This window comes from Phalaenopsis equestris, unplaced genomic scaffold, assembly GCF_001263595.1.
Source record: "Phalaenopsis equestris unplaced genomic scaffold, ASM126359v1 Scaffold000860, whole genome shotgun sequence".
Taxonomy (NCBI): domain Eukaryota; kingdom Viridiplantae; phylum Streptophyta; class Magnoliopsida; order Asparagales; family Orchidaceae; genus Phalaenopsis; species Phalaenopsis equestris.
The window spans coordinates 85,584-106,433 of record NW_018165300.1 but is presented as its reverse complement, the minus strand read 5'-3'; the positions used below and the strand labels follow the sequence as shown (position 1 = coordinate 106,433).

Below are 20,850 nucleotides of genomic sequence, written 5' to 3'. Positions count from 1 at the left end.
TATGTAAATATTTTTTGTGTTTAGGTTAAAATTATTTGTTTTTTTTTCTATTTAGTGCCATAAGCAACTTTTTGTTCTTGTATAGGGCAAAGTAGGAAATATTCCAACAATTGAGGAATTATTATTAGTTTTACAAAATCATGACCTATTCTTGTATTTTGACCATTGAAGTGGTAAGCTTGTTTTAATTCGATTATTATTTCATAATGGTGTTGCAGTTGTTTAATATTTTCAGAGCACCTAATTTCTGTGTATTACATATTGAACACCTAATTCATTTTAACGAGATCATTCATATCACATAAAAATTACAGCCATTTTTGCTTTTAAAAACTAAAATATACATTTTTTTTGCATAGATAATAAGGTGGCATATAAGTAAAAGTTTAAGTTTAGGCGTTTGACATGTAAATACATAGAAATCGAGTCTTATGTATGCAATTTTTTTTCTTTACCACCTTTACCACATAGTACCGAATTCCTATCTTTTTACATAATTATCACATATACTATACTTTTTTACATTTATACAAATCATCTCTTTCACATCTCATAAAAAATATCACCATTTTAACTTTTAAAAAATGAAATATACATTTTCAATCACAGATAAAGTGACATGCATGTAAAAAATAGTTGATAGATATTTGACTACATAGGGAATTGAGTGGTATGTATGTATTTCTTTCTTTCTATTTTTATGGCACAGGAATGCAATATATAGGTGGGGAGTCCTTTGGAAAACTCAGTAGCTGTGCTGTTGCATTCTTGATGGGTTGTTGCAGTGGATCTCTTAGACAACAAGAGTGCTATGTGTTTCAAGGTGCCCCTCTTCAGTACTTATTTGCAGATTCCCTTACAATTATTGCATATTTATGGGACGTAACGGATACAAAAATCACCCTTTTCACGAAGGTGATACTCAACTCATGGACTCAGGACTCCATCCTTCATAAGTACAACAAATGTATCAGTTTGGCAGAAAATTTTAATGGCGGAAAATCCAACTTTCCATCCAGAAGAAAAGTTTCAAAATTTGCAAAGATTGTTAAGGAGAATTGCAGGTTTTGTGAAGTCAAATTGAGACTTGCTTCATTTATTTATGAGGTGATGGGAGCTTGTAAACTTCCTACTAATAATATCTCAATTGTTTGTTATGGCGTACCTACAATTTTAAAGAGGAAATAGTGAATTTATAAGAAATTTGTTGCAGATTTGCCCCTTTTTTATTTTTGACATGTAGCTTTCAGTGAAATTGTTGGTGTTTTTGTCAATAAAGTTCTAATATGAGGTGATTATTTGACAATAGACTACATTTTTTTTGTGTTTCAACTTTAAAAAGTTAGCGATGGTGATACTTTTTTATGTGATGTTAAAGATTTGAGTGGTATGCATGTTAATATGAATACTTGGGTGTTTGTTGCGTAAATACATAAGAATTGTGTGGTATGTCTGTAAATTTCATGCCACAAATGTTGATTAAACTACTACAATTTCAGAATTTTTTTAATTAATTTCAATTAGGATTAGCTTTCTGGAGGGATTTAGTTGGATGTGGGTACAATTCACCAATGAAATCTTTGAAGGAATTAATTGTCAGGACATTAAAAACTCTTGATTTTTGAGCTTCTGCACATATTTTCTGCTAGCATTTCACACTTTCAACATTTGGAGACCTGTGATTCATTTGATTGCTTGTGTTTACAAAATGTATTTTGGAGAATGAATTAATTAAATGATTGTACTAATGTTGTGATATCAATTTGTTACTTGCTCATTAACAAGTTTGATTGGTTTCAACCGAACAGTTTTACAATTTCGCCCATTCATTATATTTTAGGAAAATTTACATGTATTTGCATATCTAGCACCTAAACTTTCATATTTGCATTTATAACATTTTGATGTTGATAAATATATGTTAATAATAGTGTTATTTTTTTATATGATCTTAAATATTTGAGTGATAGATCTTTCATTTTTTAATTTGAGTTTTTTATTGTGTGTGTTCTGTTGAATTCGATCTATTGGTGTTAAGAAACTCATACCCCTCAATTTTTGTATATTTAGATTTTCTAGCACACATACTTTTATTTTTATATTTATATGACAAATCTGTCATATTGCATAAAAATATCATTATTTTACTTTTTAAGAAGTAAAATTGTATTTACATTTTTTGCCAATTTTTTAATTCACTTCTCTCTTACAATAGATGCCAAGGTGTGTTGCATGACGCAAATATTGCATCTGATATGAATGTTTTGTCTTTCAATAGCTACCGAATATGTTAGATATGCAAATACATAGGAATTGAGTGTTATGGATGTAAATGCTAGCAGAATGTTGTCCCTTACAAAAATATGTTTATAAATTTTTGTTTTAACTCCTGCCAGAATTTTAACATAATTCTAGTCCACACAAGGAGTTCATACGTGAAAATGTGGTCTCCAACTGGTCTAGTCCTTTGAGTAGTGTTGTGATTGACGTTGTGGCTCCCTCGTACAGGCTCATTTTAGATGCAAGTTCTTTGTCTCTATCTTATCTTGTCACTCGTCAAGATGATGTCCGTAGTAACTGTTACAAGCGTTGGTCTTGTAGAAGAATGCTTAACAATAAACTAAATAATTTTTTGGGGTATGCTTAAGCAACTTTCTACTTTCATAACTAAAAGGTCATTTGGGTTCACTTCTACTTTTTAATTTTTTATTTTTTTTTCTATTTTTATAAGTTTTGATTTGAAAGAAAACATATTTGACTAGTTGAATAAAATATAGTTATTTCTAAAAACACTCAAATATTTCAAAATAATCGAGTGTTTTGAAAAAAAATGTTAATTTATTTTTTTTAAAATAATAACTAAAAATTTGTAGAAAAACACATTGAATAAACATTTTTATAAATAAAATAGAAGAAAAAAATGGTCTCAAATAAGCCCTAATTTATTGGTTTATGTTCTTCAAAACTAAATTGATTCACACATTGTTATTTATTGGCTTTTTTGTTTTTTTTCTTCTGTTGTAATGCAAAGAAATGAAACATAATGGATATGACCATGAGAGTGCTTGCTTTTGGGCGAGAGATTGGATGTTGAATTTCTCAAAATTTTTGCTAAGAAACTATCGAATTCTTTGAATTCTCAATGTGATTTTATACTCAATGATCTCATCAAAGTTATACTCAATGGTGCTTAGTTTGTTCTTGTTGCTGAAGCCTACATTGTTCAGTCACTGTTTTATGAAGGTTTCTTTGGCTGGGGAGGATGTTGTGCGAAGCAAAGGCTAGGGCATTTACATACCATAGTAAAGAGTTAAGTCAATCCTCACATCTGTTGAGAGTTTGATTTCGGAAGCAGCTGGCGAAGGCATGAAATTCAACAGACAACCAATTATTCTCATCTTAGATTCTGATGTGCGGGTAATCACTTTCATTCGATAGGGAATGAACATTTTGGTTTGGTATTGAACCACTTATTGCACACTTCTATTTGGTGAAGAGTGTCAAAATAATCCTCTTATTCTTTGCAAGAGGTCATTTTAGCCCCGGTTTATAAAAAGAATATTTACATATGTACCACTCAATTCTTATGTATTTACATTTCAACACCTAAACTTCAATTTTAACATACATGTAATATTTCCTATGTATGGAAATATGTTACATTTTTTAAAAGTTAAAATGATTGTATTTTTGATGTGATATAAAAGATTTGAGTCGTAAAAATATGAAAAATAAAGTTAATAGATATGTAAATGCATAGCATTTAGGTGGTATGCTTGTAAATTCTCTAAAATAAAAATGTCAATTTAATCCACAAACTCTTTTAATATTAGTTGAAACAATCCAAGTGAGGATTACTTTAGCCTCCGTTAAAAAAGCTACCGGATAAATTTAGCATTTGTATAAACTATATGACTAATATGACCATATGTAAATAGTTTGGGGTCTATTTTGCCACTTTACTAATGTTCCTTTTAGATTTGCATTGGTGATATACCAGATGACTTTCTTTTTTTCATCCAAACATTGTCCACTATTTGAATAACCTTTATTTTAGATTGCAAGGAAAATTTTCTTTAAAATAAAGTAGTTTTTCGCACTCGAGAGCTTTCCTAAACCATGCTTGCGTGACCGTAGATGATATCATCGGAGAGCATGCCAATATTGAAAAATCAAGAGGTTTATCACATGCCTTCCTTAGACAACATTTTGCTAAAACTGAACTATCACGTCAGAGAAAAGAACACATTTGAAGTTAATCTTCCAAATATAGAACCTTTTTGTGCATATTATTTGTTTAATCCTGGTGGCAATCTCAGTTCTATGCAACAAGGATTTGAAGAATAGTTTCAAAATCTTAAGTGGGAGGTAACACTCTTCGAATACTTTCAAAACAATCTCTTTTCAGCGTGACATTAACTTACATACCACCTAATTCCTATGCATTTACATATCTAACACAAAAACTTCTTATATTTATACTGCCTAAATTTTTCATATCATACAAAAAATATCATTACTGTTTAACTCTGAAAAAGTGAATACTTTTTGTTGCATCTTTAAGGTGACAGATATGTAAATGTTGTTGTTTAGGTATTAGTTAGATATGCAGATACATAAGAATTAAATGGTATGTATATAAATATTTTTTGTATTTATGTTAAAATAATTTGTTTTTTTTTCTATTTGGTGCCACAAGCAGTTTTTTGTTCTTATATAGGGCAAAACAGGAAATGCTCCAACAATTGAGGAATTATTATTAGCTTTACAAAATCATGACCAATTCTTGTATTTTTGCATGGAAGTGATAAGTTTGTCTTAATCTGATTAATATTCCATAATTGTGCTGCAGTTATTTAATAGTTTCGAAGCACCTAATTTCTGTGCATTACATATTGAACACCTAATTCATACTACCCAGATCATTCATATCACATAAAAATTACAGTTATTTTAGCTTTTAAAAAGTAAAATACATATTTTCTTGCATAGATAATAAGGTGGCATGAATAAAAGTTGAAGTTTAGGCGTTAGATATGTAAATACATAATAATCGAGTCTTATCTATGTAATTTTTTTTTTCACCACATTTACCTACATAGTACCAAATTTATACCAATCACCTCTTTCACATCTCATAAAAAAATACCACTATTTTAACTTTTAAAAAGTGAAATATACATTTTCAATCACAATTAAGGTGACATGCATGTTAAAGATAGTTGATAGATATATGACTTCATAGGGAATTGAGTGGTATGTATGTAAATCTCTCTTTCTCTTTTTATGCCACAGGAATGCAATATATAGGCGAAGAGTCCTTTAGAAAACTCAGTAGCTTTGTTGCTGCATTCTTGATGGGTTGTTGTAGTGGATCTCTTAGATAAAAAGGATGCTATGCGACTCAAGGTGCTCCTCTCGAGTACTTATTTGCAGGCTCTCTTGCAATTATTGCAAATTTATGGGACGTAACTGATACAAAAATCACCCTTTTCACGAAGGTCATACTCAACTCATGGACTTAGAACTCAATCCTTCATAAGTACAACAAATGCATCAGTTTGGCAGAAAATTTTAATGGTGGAAAATCCAACTTTCCATCAGGAAGAAAAATTTCAAAATTTGCAAATATTGTTAAGAAGAATTGCAGGTTTTGTGAAACCAAACTAAAAATTGCTTCATTATTAGTGAGGCGAGCGGAGCTTGTAAACTTCCTACCATAACATGACCTCAATTGTTTGTCATGGTGTGCCTACAATTTTAAAGAGGAATTAGTGAATTTATAAGAAATTTATTGCAGAAATGCCCCTTTTTTATTTTTGGCCTAAAACTTTCAGTGAAATTTTGGTTTTTGTCAATAACGTTCTAATCTGAGGTGATTATTTGCAATATACTACATTTTTTTGTGTTTCAATTTTAAAAAGTTAGCGATGGTGATACTTTTTTATGTGATGTTAAAGATTTTGAGTGGTATGCATGTTAATATGAATACTTGGGAGTTAGATATGTAAATACATTGTAAATACATAAAGATTGTGTGGTATGCTTATAAATTTCATGCCCCAAATGTTGATTAAGCTACTACAATTTAAGAATTTTTTTTTTATTAATTTCAATTAGGATTAGCTTTCTGGAGGGATTTAGTTGCATGTGGGTACAATTCACCAATGAAATTTTTTAAGGAATTAATTGTGAGTACATTAAACAACTCTTGATTTTCGAGCTTCTGCTGTTATTTTCTGCTAGCATTTCACACTTGCAGCATTTGGAGGTCTGAGTTTCGTTTGATTACTCGAGTTTATAAAATATTTTTTGGAGAATGAGTTAATTAAATGATTGTAGTAATGTTGTGATATCAATTTGTTACTTGCTCGTTGGTTTGTTTGATCAGTTTCAACCACACAGTTTTACAATTTTGGACCGTTCTTTATTTTTTAGGAAAATTTACATATATTTGCATATCTAGCACCTAAACTTTCATATTTGCATTTATAACATTTTGATGTTGATAAATATATGCTAATAATGATGTTATTTTAATATGATCTTAAATATTTGAGTGCTAGATCTTTTATTTTTTTTAATTTTAGTTTTTTATTATGTATGTTCTCTTGAATTGGATCTATTAGGATAATGGAGTCCATACCCCTCAATTTCTGTATATGTACATTATCTATCACACATATTTTTTTTTTTATATTTATACCACAAATCTTGAAATTTAGAGAGTAAAAGATATACAAACCATTCCTGATTCTTATGCATTTACATCATACAACTAAAATTTTATATTTATATACTTAATAAATTTGTGTTTTGAACCGATGCATTTAAAATGTATATTTCAATATTAATATTTTTTGATGTAATATATATATCTGCGCGCGCATGTTTGCAGCTTAGCTGACAAGTTTGTAAACAGCTGCGTTGTCAATTGTATGACCCATTTGACCCACCTTTCTTTTTTTTAAAAAAATATGATTGAAGTAGTATTATAACGAGATAAAATGTTCCAATTTTCAATAATTATAGACGCCAAAATTGGTCTCGCCCAAAAATAGGGGGCAACTGATACCTCATCAACAAATTTTCAATATCCAACATAAATCAAAATGCATGGATCTTGAGGAATTTATTTGAGCAAGATAAGTTCAAACTTTGATTAAAAGTCATCTACAACTCCAATTTCAACATACTTATAGTCAAAATAACTAGCTTGATGAGAAAGACCCTACGTATGAAAATCGGTATAATCCGAGTCAAATCACGCGTAGATCAAGTTGATAAACCACATTTGAAATGTTCCAGCATAATTGGAAGATGAAACAACTTCGAAATCTGGTAAGTTCATTGTCCATCTAATACCGCGAGATCAAGGGGATCTCTTTAGGGCGTTCTATCAAGAGTGGTCTAGATTCATTTCTTATTTGCAACCTAAACTTTGTAAACAGAGCTTTACCCTCTTCATAAGAGAGGCACAAAGCTTGAAGCCCGAAGAAGATTAAAGCTTTGAGAAGGGATGAAGTTTAACATTACTTTTGCACCGACAATCCGACGATTGCCTCTTGCTTCTGCAGCTGTCGATTGTCGCCGACCACCGAAGCTCACCACTCGTTGGCCTCCGCCCACTCCTTGCGACAAAGCGTCATAGAAACAACTTACGAAGCAACACATCATCCTGAATATCATGTCGACCTTGAAAACGATAGCATTAAAGCCCAAACTATTTCTTCTCTTTGTGACGACTCCTTACCGTGGGGCCACAATCCTTCTGCACGCTGATGTTAAAACTTGGGAGGCTATATAATCATTTCTCATATGTGAAACAAGGGGTTGTACCTATATCAGCAATCACCAAATCATGCTGAAATATTTTAATAGGGCAATGCCTTGTTGTTTTTTCTCTTTCAGGGTTTTTCACGTAATATTTTTTGGTGTTTTATGTCTGTCATTTCTATTACCTACGTGGGTTCTCATACAATGATAAGATGTTAATTTATCACACTACTGCCACGAATTTTCTTGTACACACACATGCATATATTAAAAGGGTGTATTAGAAATATCGCTCCCCATATGTAGTAGCTGTCCCCATAGGTATCGAACCCGGGTTAGAGATGTCTTACGACTGACAACACAACTACTTACCAACTTGCCACCCTACACACACACACAGATATATATATATATATATATTTGTGCATGCAAATATAAAAATTTAGGTGTATGAAATGCAAATGCATAAAAATCATGTAAAATATGTTGATCTTCTACTCTCGAAAGCTTTTGTTGTCTCCCGCACGGAAAAAGTTTCTATCCGGACCTGAACGTAGTTCTACGTGCGGACTGCTAGTAATATACCGCAATGTGTGTTATATAAGACCGACCTAAAAAAACTATTAAAGTGAAACCGCGGACTCCGCAATAACCTCCGCGGTTCTACTTCAACAACCTCAAAATAAACCACGAAGGTTATTTTAAGGTTATTTCGGGATTATTAAAGAGAAACTCATATATTCCACTTTAACAACTCCGAAATAACCTCTACGACGTTATTTTGGGTTATTAACGTGGAATCATGAAAATTATTTTAAGATTTTTTCTGGATTATTTCAGGATTATTGAAGTAGAATGGGATTATTGAAGTAGAATATACGATTTCTTCTTCAATAACCAATAAATAACCTCCGCGATTTCACATAACTTCGAAATAACCTCCGTGAGCCGGTATATTATTAGAGTCCTCACGTAGAGCTATGTCCGATTCCAGACAAAAAAAATTTCCTGCACACAACACCAAACATTAAATAAAAAAAATTATATATGTTATAAATATGTAATTACAAGTATGAATGAAATTACTAGCCACTCCATCCAGATAATTTGTAACTATGTGATATTTTCAAATCAAATCAGAGTGAAAAAGCTTCGAAGAGAAACGGAGCTAGTGATCGATCGGAGGGGCGTGGGGATCGTCCCAATCGAGCTAATTTTCAGTTTTAGAATCGCTGTGGCGTGGTTCTTTTCGCAGGGAGGATGACGGAGGCGGCGATAAGAAAGAAGCCGGGGATGGTGAGCGTGCAGGAGATGCCTGTGTTGCAGGACGGTCCGCCGCCGGGTGGGTTTCCGCCGGTGAGGTACGCTCGAAGGATCCCGACCAAGGGACCCGGTGCCGTTGCCATCTTCCTTACTGCCTTCGGCGCCTTTGCATACGGCATGTATCAGGTCGGCCAGGGCAATAAGATCCGAAGGTACAAGACAACCTCCTCTCTTCTTTTCTGCCCACTTCTAGGGTTTGAATTGTCATTCTTTATGATTTATGGGGTTCCACGTTTTTTATTTTTATTTTTGCATAAATTTAAGTTATTTGCTTTCCCGGTAGATGTCAGTTTAACGGCATGTTTTGATCTAATTGTGACTGTTGAATGGCTTTGATTTCATCTTTCTGATTAAGGTATGTATTATAATCTCAAAGATTTAGTCTTGTTTGAAGCTCCTTACCTTTTGAAAAATATAGTTGCCTGTTGCTTGATATAGTTCCAGGGCAGCCCAGTGGTGTAGATTAGACAATTGTTATGTCATTATTCTGCTAATGATATTATAAATAACTTTGTTTGTTGCCAAAAATACGTTGATATTTGGGGGAATAACTTGCATTGCTTCCCTGGAACACTTGTGAGCAAAAGTAGTGCTTGTATTTTCACTTTCCAACAGCTAGATTTTCCATGTTACTGTTCTGTTTCATTTACATACATGCCGCCCAATTTCTATTTATTTACATATCTAACACCTAAACTTTGCTTTTGTACACCCAAATCTTTCATATCACATAAAAAATGCCACCATTTTAACTTTTAAAATGTGAAAAACACCTTTTCGTGCATAGATAAGGTGTTGTTTGTAAAAACTAAAGTTTTGGTGTTCGATATGTAAATTCATAAGAATTGAGCGGTATGTATGTAAACTTTCATTTATTTCTTTCTCTTTTGCGTACTTTTTAAGGGTTTTTATAGATCCAACTTACCTCTCATAAAACATAATATATCACTAGTCTTATCCTAGTTAGTTAGGTTTTGCTTTTATGAATCCTCATGATCTATTCATTCTTGTGTAGTGGTGCATTTCTCTTGCAATCATTCAACTTCCCTATGCATTATTTTGTTTGAGAATTTGCATATTGTATTATTCATCAGATGGATCAGCCTCCTTTTTGAGGCACACCAAACTTTTATTCGTATTTTCTACTATTTGATAAAATTTTCAAACATCTTCTAATGTTTTCTTTTATTTATTTTGATTCCCCTAATTAGTCTTTTACTCAACTTCTTTTGGAATGTATGCATTATCTATGTTAGTGAATGCGAGTCATTGTGGGATCAAAGTTGATTTTGATATACTAGTGGTGAAGTTCTTTTTAAACATAAAAGGTTCAAGCATAATGATGGAGCACTACTTGTATATTTACACAACATACTTTTTAACTATTTAATATGGGATTAAAGCCAATATTATCTTGTGTTTTAAACATACCCCTTTCATGTGAGAGATCTTTGCATCAATCGTAACTCCCACTCAAATGAAATCCTTTCAATATCATCGAGTATCACACACCAAGAGCCTGCTATAAAACCTTGCTCATCTATGGTAAAATTAATCCTAAACACACTATTAGTTTTGATTTTTATTAAAAAAAAATTTAATGCAGAAACACCTACCATGTGTAAATATATTAAGCATACAATAACCACAAAAAATTAGTACCACAAAGTAGAAAACTAGATTTATGTAGTTTGGCTAAAGTAGGTCTATGCTCACATGAGAGAAGGAAAAAGAGGGAGATGGGGCGGGCGATGGCTGAAATGGTTGTGAGGCACGTTGGCAAATCACACAAGTATACATGTCAAGTAATATAAGAATTTGAGAGTCCGCGTATCGATCCCATGAGGAAAAAATTAAAAATTTTATTGACATGGAAGCTCTTGTTTGCTAAATTATTAACCCTAATTTTGACGTGTTCTCAAGTGCAAGAATGAAAATCTACAATCCCACACAACACAGAAAATAAAGCAGACAACGGGCAAGGAAACATTAGGAGTAAAGAGTCTTTAGTGATCTTCAGAGGAAGTGAGGCTCCTGCTTATGTGACTTAGGTGTAATAATTTCTCATTATGCTCCTATGACTTTGTCACACCCCAAATGGCCTCTTCTTTTTAGGGTCAACTAATTTGTGACAGGTGGATAGTTTATCCAGACTAAATACTTGCCAACACTCACCCTGATTTGTAGAATCAGGACTCAATGTATGATGAACTAGTCTAACTAAAGTGCATCAAACATACATGATCCATTGTGTTTCATAATTCATTCATATTCATACTCAGAACTATAGAAAATCATAACATAAAAAGATATAAACTATACAATATTGCAAAATCTAACTTAAATTAAATTAATTACTCTAAAAACTGTACAAGCTCCAAAAATAATAAAAAACTGTACAAATGACATCTGGCTACTCGCACCGATTTTTCTTGCCCCTTACTGAAAGGCAACAACAAATAATGAGCTTAGTGAAATAATTAAGACTAAAGTAAGATTTTATAAACAGAAAAAAATAACATGCATACTCATATGAGTTTGTACATATCTACACACAAGCTACAGCATATTAGCATAGTAAAGAATATGAAAAGACAATATATACTGTAGAAATCAAGACTGCCGTGTAAACATATATGTCATAAACAAGAAATCTTAAGTATAATCAAAGACATGTTCATAAGCTATTTATCGCATGTAATCATAATAAAGTTATTTTATATATGTCATTTCATAGTAATGTCACTTGTAAATGTATGTCTCAAATATTTTCATGTCCTATCATATCATGATTCATCACCTTACCTCAAATGCTATATGAACTATCAATAAATGTTAGACCCCAATATAGCAGTTATCAATAGCCTCCCTAATACGAATGATTTCCTGGGCTCTATCACATCTGATCATAATTGTTTTCAGAGTAACGTCGTCTGAACACGAGAAGTCGGAAATATCACATCCCTGTATAGTGTACTTGCAAGCACTATGTAATAATTTACTCATAATATTCCTTGTGACATCGTTTAAAGCATAACACCTGTAGCAAACATTCATTATATATCACATGTATAAATTATAATATATGAATGCATGCAGATAATTTATATCATAAGCATAGTTATATGTATCATAACATAATAACATCATATGTATCGTAAGACAGATTGACATAACATCATATGTATCGCAAGAAGTCTAAATGTAACAATATTGAAAACATACATTCCAAACAGATTTTCATCTGTAATATGCAATAAGTCTAAATGTAACAATATTGAACACAACCACATCAACACCTATAGAAAGTTATTTTTCTTAAATTAGAACAAAATTATTTCACCCGACTTAACGGAGCAGCCCTATGATGAGTTCCTACACGCTCATCTCGAGCTCACTGCTTCGTGTAAACAACTTGAAAATTGTAGAAATCGTAGAAATTCATGAATTCCTAGCTCATTTTTTGATTTAACTAACATAATTTATTAGCCCAAAACAGACCTCGAACGGGTTTCTTGGCATAAATTCACTCTTTCGATATGTCTATTTTAAGCTTTTCCTAATATAAAGTTATTTTTTTAAATTAGAACAAAATTATTTCACCTGACTTAACGGAGTAGCCCTATGATGAGTTCCTACACACTCATCTCGAGCTCACTGCTTCGAGTAAACAACTTGAAAATTGTAGAAATCGTGTAAATTCATGAAGTCCTAGCCGTTTTTTGATTTAACTAACATGATTTATTCGCCCAAAACAGACCTCAAACGGGCTTCTTGGCATAAATTCACTCTTTAGATATGCCTATTTTAAACTTTTCCTAATAGAAAATTATTTTTCTTAGATTAGAACAAAATTATTTCACCTGACTTAACGGAGCAGCCCTATGATGAGTTCCTACACGCTCATCTCGAGCTCACTGTTTCGAGTAAACAACTTGAAAATTGTAGAAATCATAGAAATTCGTGAATTCCTAGCTGGTTTTTTGATTTAACTAACATAATTTATTCGCCCAAAACAGACCTCGAACGGGTTTCTTGGCATAAATTCACTCTTTCGATATGCCTATTTTAAACTTTTCCTAACACCTCAATCTTCCCATTCTCTTAGCTGATTTTGTGCTAAACCCCTTACAGAAGCTTGTAAACCACTTTCGACACTTTCGACACATTTTCTGCGCCTATGATAACTACCAAAAATGAAAAAAATGCACAAAATCGAGGTAAATATTAAACCAAGTGTGGGGAAGGAAATGAAAGTATTAGATAGCGTGAAAAAAATGTTTCCTACCTTTCTATTGTGTTTTAGAGCTCACCGTCGAGACCTCCGGCTTCCAGAACCGTTGCTGGACTCCCTGTTTGCGACCTATGCTACAATAGGGTGGAAATCCTCCGGCCAAGTGAATGAAGTGAACAAGAGGGAGAAGGGCGCATTACTTAAGGAAATCTAAAGGATCACATTCGTTGGATCTCATCTAACTGCTGCATGGGCGTGAAATTGCGTGAGGAGTCGACAGGAAACAATGCGGGAATTTGGGAGGGGTTAGGAAAATAATTAAGGTTTAAAATAAGTTAATTAAATTATAACTTTCAAATTTTACTTCTCCCAATCCGTTGATAATTTATATATAGTGCTTCATATGAAATTAATCCTTTTCATGCGTAGAATTTTATAAAAATAATTCGTTTGAATTTCTAGGGATGTGAATTTTGGGGTACTTTTAAAATTTTTCGAACTTTACTTGGTTCACAAAGTTTTGGGTGTTACAACTCTCCTCTCATTATAAAAATTTTTTCATCAAAATTTTTGATTTTACTTGAATAGAGAGGGATATTCTGTCACATTTTTTCTTTTTTTCTTATGTAGCTTAAATTTCAAGCTTGTGCTTCTAATATATCTTGAAAAAAAGAATTTGTCTGTTTCCAAGCTTCTTAATATTAGTTTCAAAATTTCTTTCAGGCTCTTTGATATAAAATAAATTTTTTTGCACTGTCAATCTCTTCATGTGAAATTTCCTGTTCTTAATTTGAAACTCATTTTCTCAACATTGAAATGTGAAACACATTGTGAATATCTGACATATATACAAGTAGCGCAATTTGTGAGCAACGTGATGGATCCTTTCCAGAATTTCAAAAAGACCAATATACCCGGGACTAAGTGTGTTTCCCTGACTAAATCTAACTGTATCTTTCGTTGGCCTTACTTTCAAAAAATGAAATCTCCAATTTCAAATTCTACTGTTTTTGTACTTTGGGTCATAGTATTTCTGCTGTCAGTCTCGAGCAATTTTCAATCTGTCTCTGATTAATTTAATTTTCTTCTTGGCTTCATTAATTAATTCCTAACCTAACATTTGATACCAAACTCAATGAAGTTTTGCATTTTCTGTCATACATTGCTTCATAAGGAGCTATATTAATATTGGACTGATAGCTATTGTTGTAGGCAAACTCGATCATTGGAACGTGATCTTCTCAATTGCTTCCAAAGTCGAGAACACAAAGCTGCAATAAATCTTCTAATCCTTGAATTGTTCTTTATGATTGTCCGTGTGTTTGTGGATGAAATACAGTGTTGAAATGCAACTGTGTGCTCAAAACTTGCTGAATGTCTTTCCACAACCTGGACATGAATCTTCTATCTCTGTTAGAAACTATGACCTTTAGAATTCTGTGTAATCTAATAATTTGTGGCGTATAGTCTGACCAATTTTTCAACTGAATCTGTCTGTCTGATTAACAAGAAATGAGCTGACTTTGTTAGCTTGTTAATAATGACTCAAACACTGTCGTGATCCTGCTTTAATCGAGGAAATCCCATAAACAAATTCATAGCAATTTCTTTTTTATTTCCATTCAGGTATTGACAACGATTGTAGCAATTCACTGAGTCTCTAATGCTTAGCCTTTATAATCTGACAAGCTTGACATTGAAATACATATTGAGCAACATCCTTCATACTTGGCCACCATAATATTGATTTCATATTCTTATACATTTTAGTGCTAACTGAGTGATTTTGTGTAGCATGAATGATGAATTTTAAGTAAGATTTCCTCTTAAATCAGAATCAACGCATAGTCATAACTGTTGTTTATTTCTGATTACACTATCTTCATCAATTGTTAGATCGACCCTCTTTCCTAATTGAAGTTGTTTCAGAAGTTAGTGATATTTGCTGCTAACTTTATGAGCTTTTTTGATTATATTCATCAAAGTTGATTTCACTGTCAATTGATGTAAATGTCTTATATCACCCGATCTTCTGGTTTTCAACTGCAAGACATCAATTCTTTAATCATTTCTGACTTTTGAGTGATAATCCAACTTGCGTTGCCTGTGGATTTACGACTCAAAGCATTAACAACAACATTTACTAGGTTAGGACAATACTATATATCTATATCATAGTCTTTGACCAACTCTAGCAATGTTTGTTGCCTCAAATTCAGTTATTTTTTGTGTGAAAATATATTTCAGACTCTGATGATCAGTGAATACTTTGCACTTTACACCATACAAATAATATCACCAAATCTTCAAAACAAATACTACAACAACTAACTCCAAGTCATTCATCGGATAGTATCTTTCATGTGACTTCAACTGTTTGGACACATAGATTATCGCATTTTTATTCTGCATTAAAATGAAACCCAAGCCTCACAATGATGCATCACTGTAAATTTGAAATCTTTCTGTATCTGGTGGAATAGTTAAAGCTGTAGTGGTCAAATGTTTCTTCAACTTTTGAAAATTGTGATCACATTCTGTAGTCCACTCAAATTGGACGACTTTCCTCATTAGCTGGACAAAGGCATAGTTATTGCGAAAAACCTTTTACTAACCTCCTGTAATATCCAACTAATCCGAGGAAAATTGTGTACCTCCATAACATTCTTGGCGTAGGTCATTCTATAATTGTTGATAATCTGCCCTGAAGATGCAATGCTTCACAACCAAAATTCAAATTTCAAAAATTTTGGATACAATTGATTTTGCCTTAGAAGCTTTAAAACTATTCTCAGATGCTTGGCATGATCCTTATCAGTTCTTGAATAAATCAGAATATCACCAATAAAAATAATAACAAATTGATCCATATACGGCTTGAAAATTCGATTCATCAAGTCCATAAATATAGTAGGAGCATTGGTTGAGCCAAAAGGTATAACTAAAACCCATGCCTTGTCTCAAAAGCTGTCTTAGTTATATCTACGTTCTTGACTTTGACCTGATAATATCTCGATCTCATTAATTCGGGAAAATACCGTAGCACCTTTTAATTGATCAAACAGATCATCGATCCTGGACAAATGATATTTGTTCTTGATTCTCGCCTTGTTCAACTCTCTATAATTAATACATAGCCACGTCAATTCGTCTTTCTTTCTGACAAACAAAATTGGAGCACTCCAAGATGTATTGCTTGGCCACATAAAACACTTATCTATTAGTTCCTACAACTAGCATTTCAATTCATGCAATTCCTTTGGAGCCATCCTGTACGGAGACTTGAAAATTACAGATATTCCTAACTGCACATCAATGCTAATCTCAACTTATTGTTCTAGCTGTATCCCTGACAATTCTTTAGGAAATGCATTAGAAAATTTAGAAACAACTGGAATGTTTTCAATTTCCATACATCTTTATTCATCAACACTTTTAATTTGGCCAGAAACATTAGTTCACTATTTCGCAAATACTTCCTAACTTTCACTGCACTAATGAGGGACGATTGTGTATTACGATCACAAAAGATATAAAATGGCTTTTCACCACACGATTTGAGTTTTAATCGCCTTTTTCAACATTCAATTGTAGTAAAATGATTTACCTACCAATTTATTCCCAATATGACATCAAAACTCTGAATTGATATTACAATTAGCTCTGCTTGCAGCTTCTTTTCGTGAATATTAACATGCACGACACCTTTTTTATTTGCATGAAAATTGCTTCTCGAAGGCATAAACAAATATAAAACAAGGGTAAAATGCATAATATCAACATGTAAACTGACAACAAATTAATCAGAAATAAAAGAATGCGATGCGCTTGAATTGAATAAAAAATGGCCAGACAGATCTTGAATTAGAAGCATATCAACCACTTCTTCAGATTCTTTGGCTTCTTGAGACATAATTGTAAAAATAAGGGCTTTTATTGATTGCTCAGTTCTACATTCTAAAATTTCACCCTTTGCTTAATTGGAAGGTTTTTCTAAAAAATTGAGTTTTCTGGACTGGCTGCCTTCTAAAAATTTCTTGCGCTACTCCTGTCCTTGAATTGTCAGTAGCCTGTTGTATGAATATGCCCTTGTTATTCACATATATAGCATTTTATTGAACCAATCAAACACTATCCGAATTTTTTTTTCCACACTTTTCACAAATTGGCTTTTTTACCTGAGGCTGCTTGTGCTTACCTTCTGATTTAATTGTTTTGCTTTGAAATTATTCACCTTTGCCAAAATCCTTTTGCTTGATTGCCTGTGATTGCCATTGCTGACTAGAAATATTTAGCTTATTTTCGATTCTTTTGTCTCTTTCAACAAGCACAGAGAAATCACTATGTCAAACGATGCCAACTCTAACCTCATCTCCAAGATCATGTAAAAATTTGTAGCATTTTTCCTCCTGAGTACTAACATAATGAGGTGCATATTGGATAGAGAAGCAAATTCTACCTCATATTGCATAATTGCCTTGAACTTTTAAGTCAAGTTGAAAATTTTATCTTGTAGCACTAATCTGACTGAAGACGGAATAAACCAATCTTTGACAACATTAATAAACTCATCCAGTTGAATCTGTGGAAGTGGTGTCAGCTGAAAATTTTCTCTATGCTGCGTCTGCCACCACTAGGGCTGTCAAAACAGCTCGTTGTTCGCGAACAACTCGGGTTCGGCTCGTTAAGTAGCTCGGGTTCGGCTCGTTCGTTAAGTAAACGAGTCGAACACAAACAAGTATTTAAAGCTCGAATTATAAACGAGCCGAACACGAACATGAATAATCCTTTGTTCGACCTTGTTCGACTCCTTTTAGCTTGAAATAAAAATTATTTATATAATAATATATTATATTATTTATATAATAATATATTATATATATTTATATCTAAGTTTAAATCATAACATCTCGTGTGGTAATGTGATTAGTGTTTTTTTTAAATATATTTAGTCCAGGTTCGAATCCCACACTTTACATTTAATTTTTTTCAATTTAATTTTTTCGAGCCAATTTCAACCCGAACACGAATATTTAAATCAAACCGAACACAAACACACTGTTCACGAGCCAATTTCGAACACGAGCCGATTTCGAACACAAGCTATTTCGAACGAGCCGAACACGAGCCAAGCAAGCTTGGCTCGTTTACAGGCCTAGCCACCACCTCTCTGCTTTGTCTTCTAGCATGAAATTAGCTAACATCACTTTTCTATTTACCGGACAAATCATACCATCCATAATTTTTCTGATCTTTAATAGCCAATCTTCAACAACTGCAGGGTCACTGACACCTTTGAATGCAAGTAAAGAATGAGATATCTTAAAATGTCGATCCACTCCTACTTCAGTTTCATATCTAGACCTTATACTAGTGGAGGATATTTCGATAACCATTTTTTCGACAACTTGTGATATCAATTGAACGATGTCTTATAGCTCAACTGCTCTAGTTTCCTCATTTGCTTTGTTCAAATTATCACTTTTACCCAAAGTTTTTTCAGATATTTAATTCTTGCTTTGCACTTGGCTTAAGAGACTGACCCTTATTACTTTCTAATTCTTCTTCAGACATATTTATCTGTAATGACAATAATTTATTATTCAAATGCAATTTATCATATAATAATTTTATTAGCACGCATGATACTTTAAGTCGTATATGTTACCCATCTCAGATTCATTAACTTACAGCTCTGTATAAATAAATTGATAATTGATCTCATTCTTTCTTCTTCTGAATCCAACACGCTTCCGTCATTCTCTTCATCCAATAATTATGCGAGAATGTCATTTTTCTATCACACCCCACTGACCCCTCTTTTAGGGTCGGCTGAGGTGCGACAGAGACGGACAATTCAACCAGACTAAATTCTCTCTAATACTTGGCCTGACTGCAGAATTAATACCCAGTGGGTGATGAACTAGTCTAACTAAATTATCGCAAACATACGTGATACATTGCATTTCATAATTCATTTATTTTCATACTCAGAAGTGTGAAAAATCATAATCTCAAAAATATATAAACTATACATAGCTGCTAAATCCAACATAAATAAAATTATGCACCATAAAAGCTGTACAAGCTCCCAAAAACTATATTAAATCAAATGTCGTACAAATCATATTTGACTATTCGCTTCGGTGTTCCTTGTTCTTTCCTGAAAGACAATAACGTAGAGTGAGCAACAAGCTCAACAAAATAGTCAAGACTAAAATAAGATTTTATACGTGGAAAAGAAATAACGTGCATGCTTATATGAAACTGTATATGTCTACATATAAGTTACAACAACGTAGAGTGAGCAACAACAAACTCAACAAAATAGTCAAGGCTAAAATAAAATTTTATACGTGGAAAAGAAATAACGTGCATGCTTATATGAAACTGTATATGTCTACATATAAGTTACAACATGCTGACACGTAGAGTGAGCAACAACAAACTCAACAAAATAGTCAAGGCTAAAATAAAATTTTATACGTGGAAAAGAAATAACGTGCATGCTTATATGAAACTGTATATGTCTACATATAAGTTACAACATGCTGACATAATAGAGAACATGAAAAAAGAGTGGTTAGTGTAAAACCAAGACTGCTGTGTAAACATTTATGTCATAAGCATGAAATCAAAAGTATAATAAAAAACATGTTCATAAGCATTTTATTGTATATAATCATAACGAGCCATTTTATAAATATCATTTTATAAAAATGTCAGTTATAAATGTATATGTCTCAATTATTTTCATTTCTTGTTTTATCATGGGTCGTTACCATGTCTTAAAGTCCATATAAACTATCGATAAATGTTGGACCCTCAACATAATAATTATCAATAGCTCTCTTAATACCAACGGTTCTCTACGTTCTGTCACCGTTTGATCACAACGGTTTTCAGAGTTTTGTCGCTGTCTGAATATTAGGAATTTGGAATGTCACATCATTTCTTGCAAGCACTCATGTAATAGCCTACTCATAACATATTTTGTGACATTTCTTAAATCATAACACCTGCAACAAATATTCACAGGCATCTCATATATCATATTTATGAATCATAACAAATGAATACATGCAGAAAGTTTATATCATAAACATAATCACATGTTTCATAACATAATAACATCATATATATCCTAAGAGAATTTAACTGGCATTCATACAATCCAAGCACGTATTCATCTACAAGATGCAATAAGTCTAAATGCAATAGTATCGAATATATAATCACATAAAACTTATAAAATGTTATTTTTCTTAAATTAGTAAAAGATTATTTCACCCGACTTAGGCTCTGTTTGGCGCAGCTGCAGCTTCTCAACTTTTCAGCTGAAGCTGCGCTGCCCCAGGAAGCAGCTGTGGGGAGTAGCTGCGGGGAAGTTTTCTGTCTGTTTGGTGCAGCTGTGTGAAACCAGCTGTCGGACAGCTGTTTATGAAAAAAAAGACCATACTGCCCTTGTTTGGTAAAATTGTTTAAAAGAAGAGTATAACAAAGAAAGAGTATAACAA

At 32.6% G+C, this 20,850-nt stretch overlaps 1 protein-coding gene across 1 annotated transcript in view; it reads left to right on the top strand.

Annotated features, from left to right (window-relative positions):
• Window positions 1-8,955: 8,955 nt before the first annotated feature.
• Window positions 8,956-20,850, top strand: part of LOC110031892 (NADH dehydrogenase [ubiquinone] 1 alpha subcomplex subunit 13-B-like) — a 41,854-nt gene continuing 29,959 nt past the window's right edge. Inside the window, 1 exon segment of the mRNA XM_020735316.1 lies at window positions 8,956-9,251. Within this exon segment, the coding sequence (XP_020590975.1) occupies window positions 9,037-9,251 (215 nt within the window). The 5' untranslated portion in view covers window positions 8,956-9,036.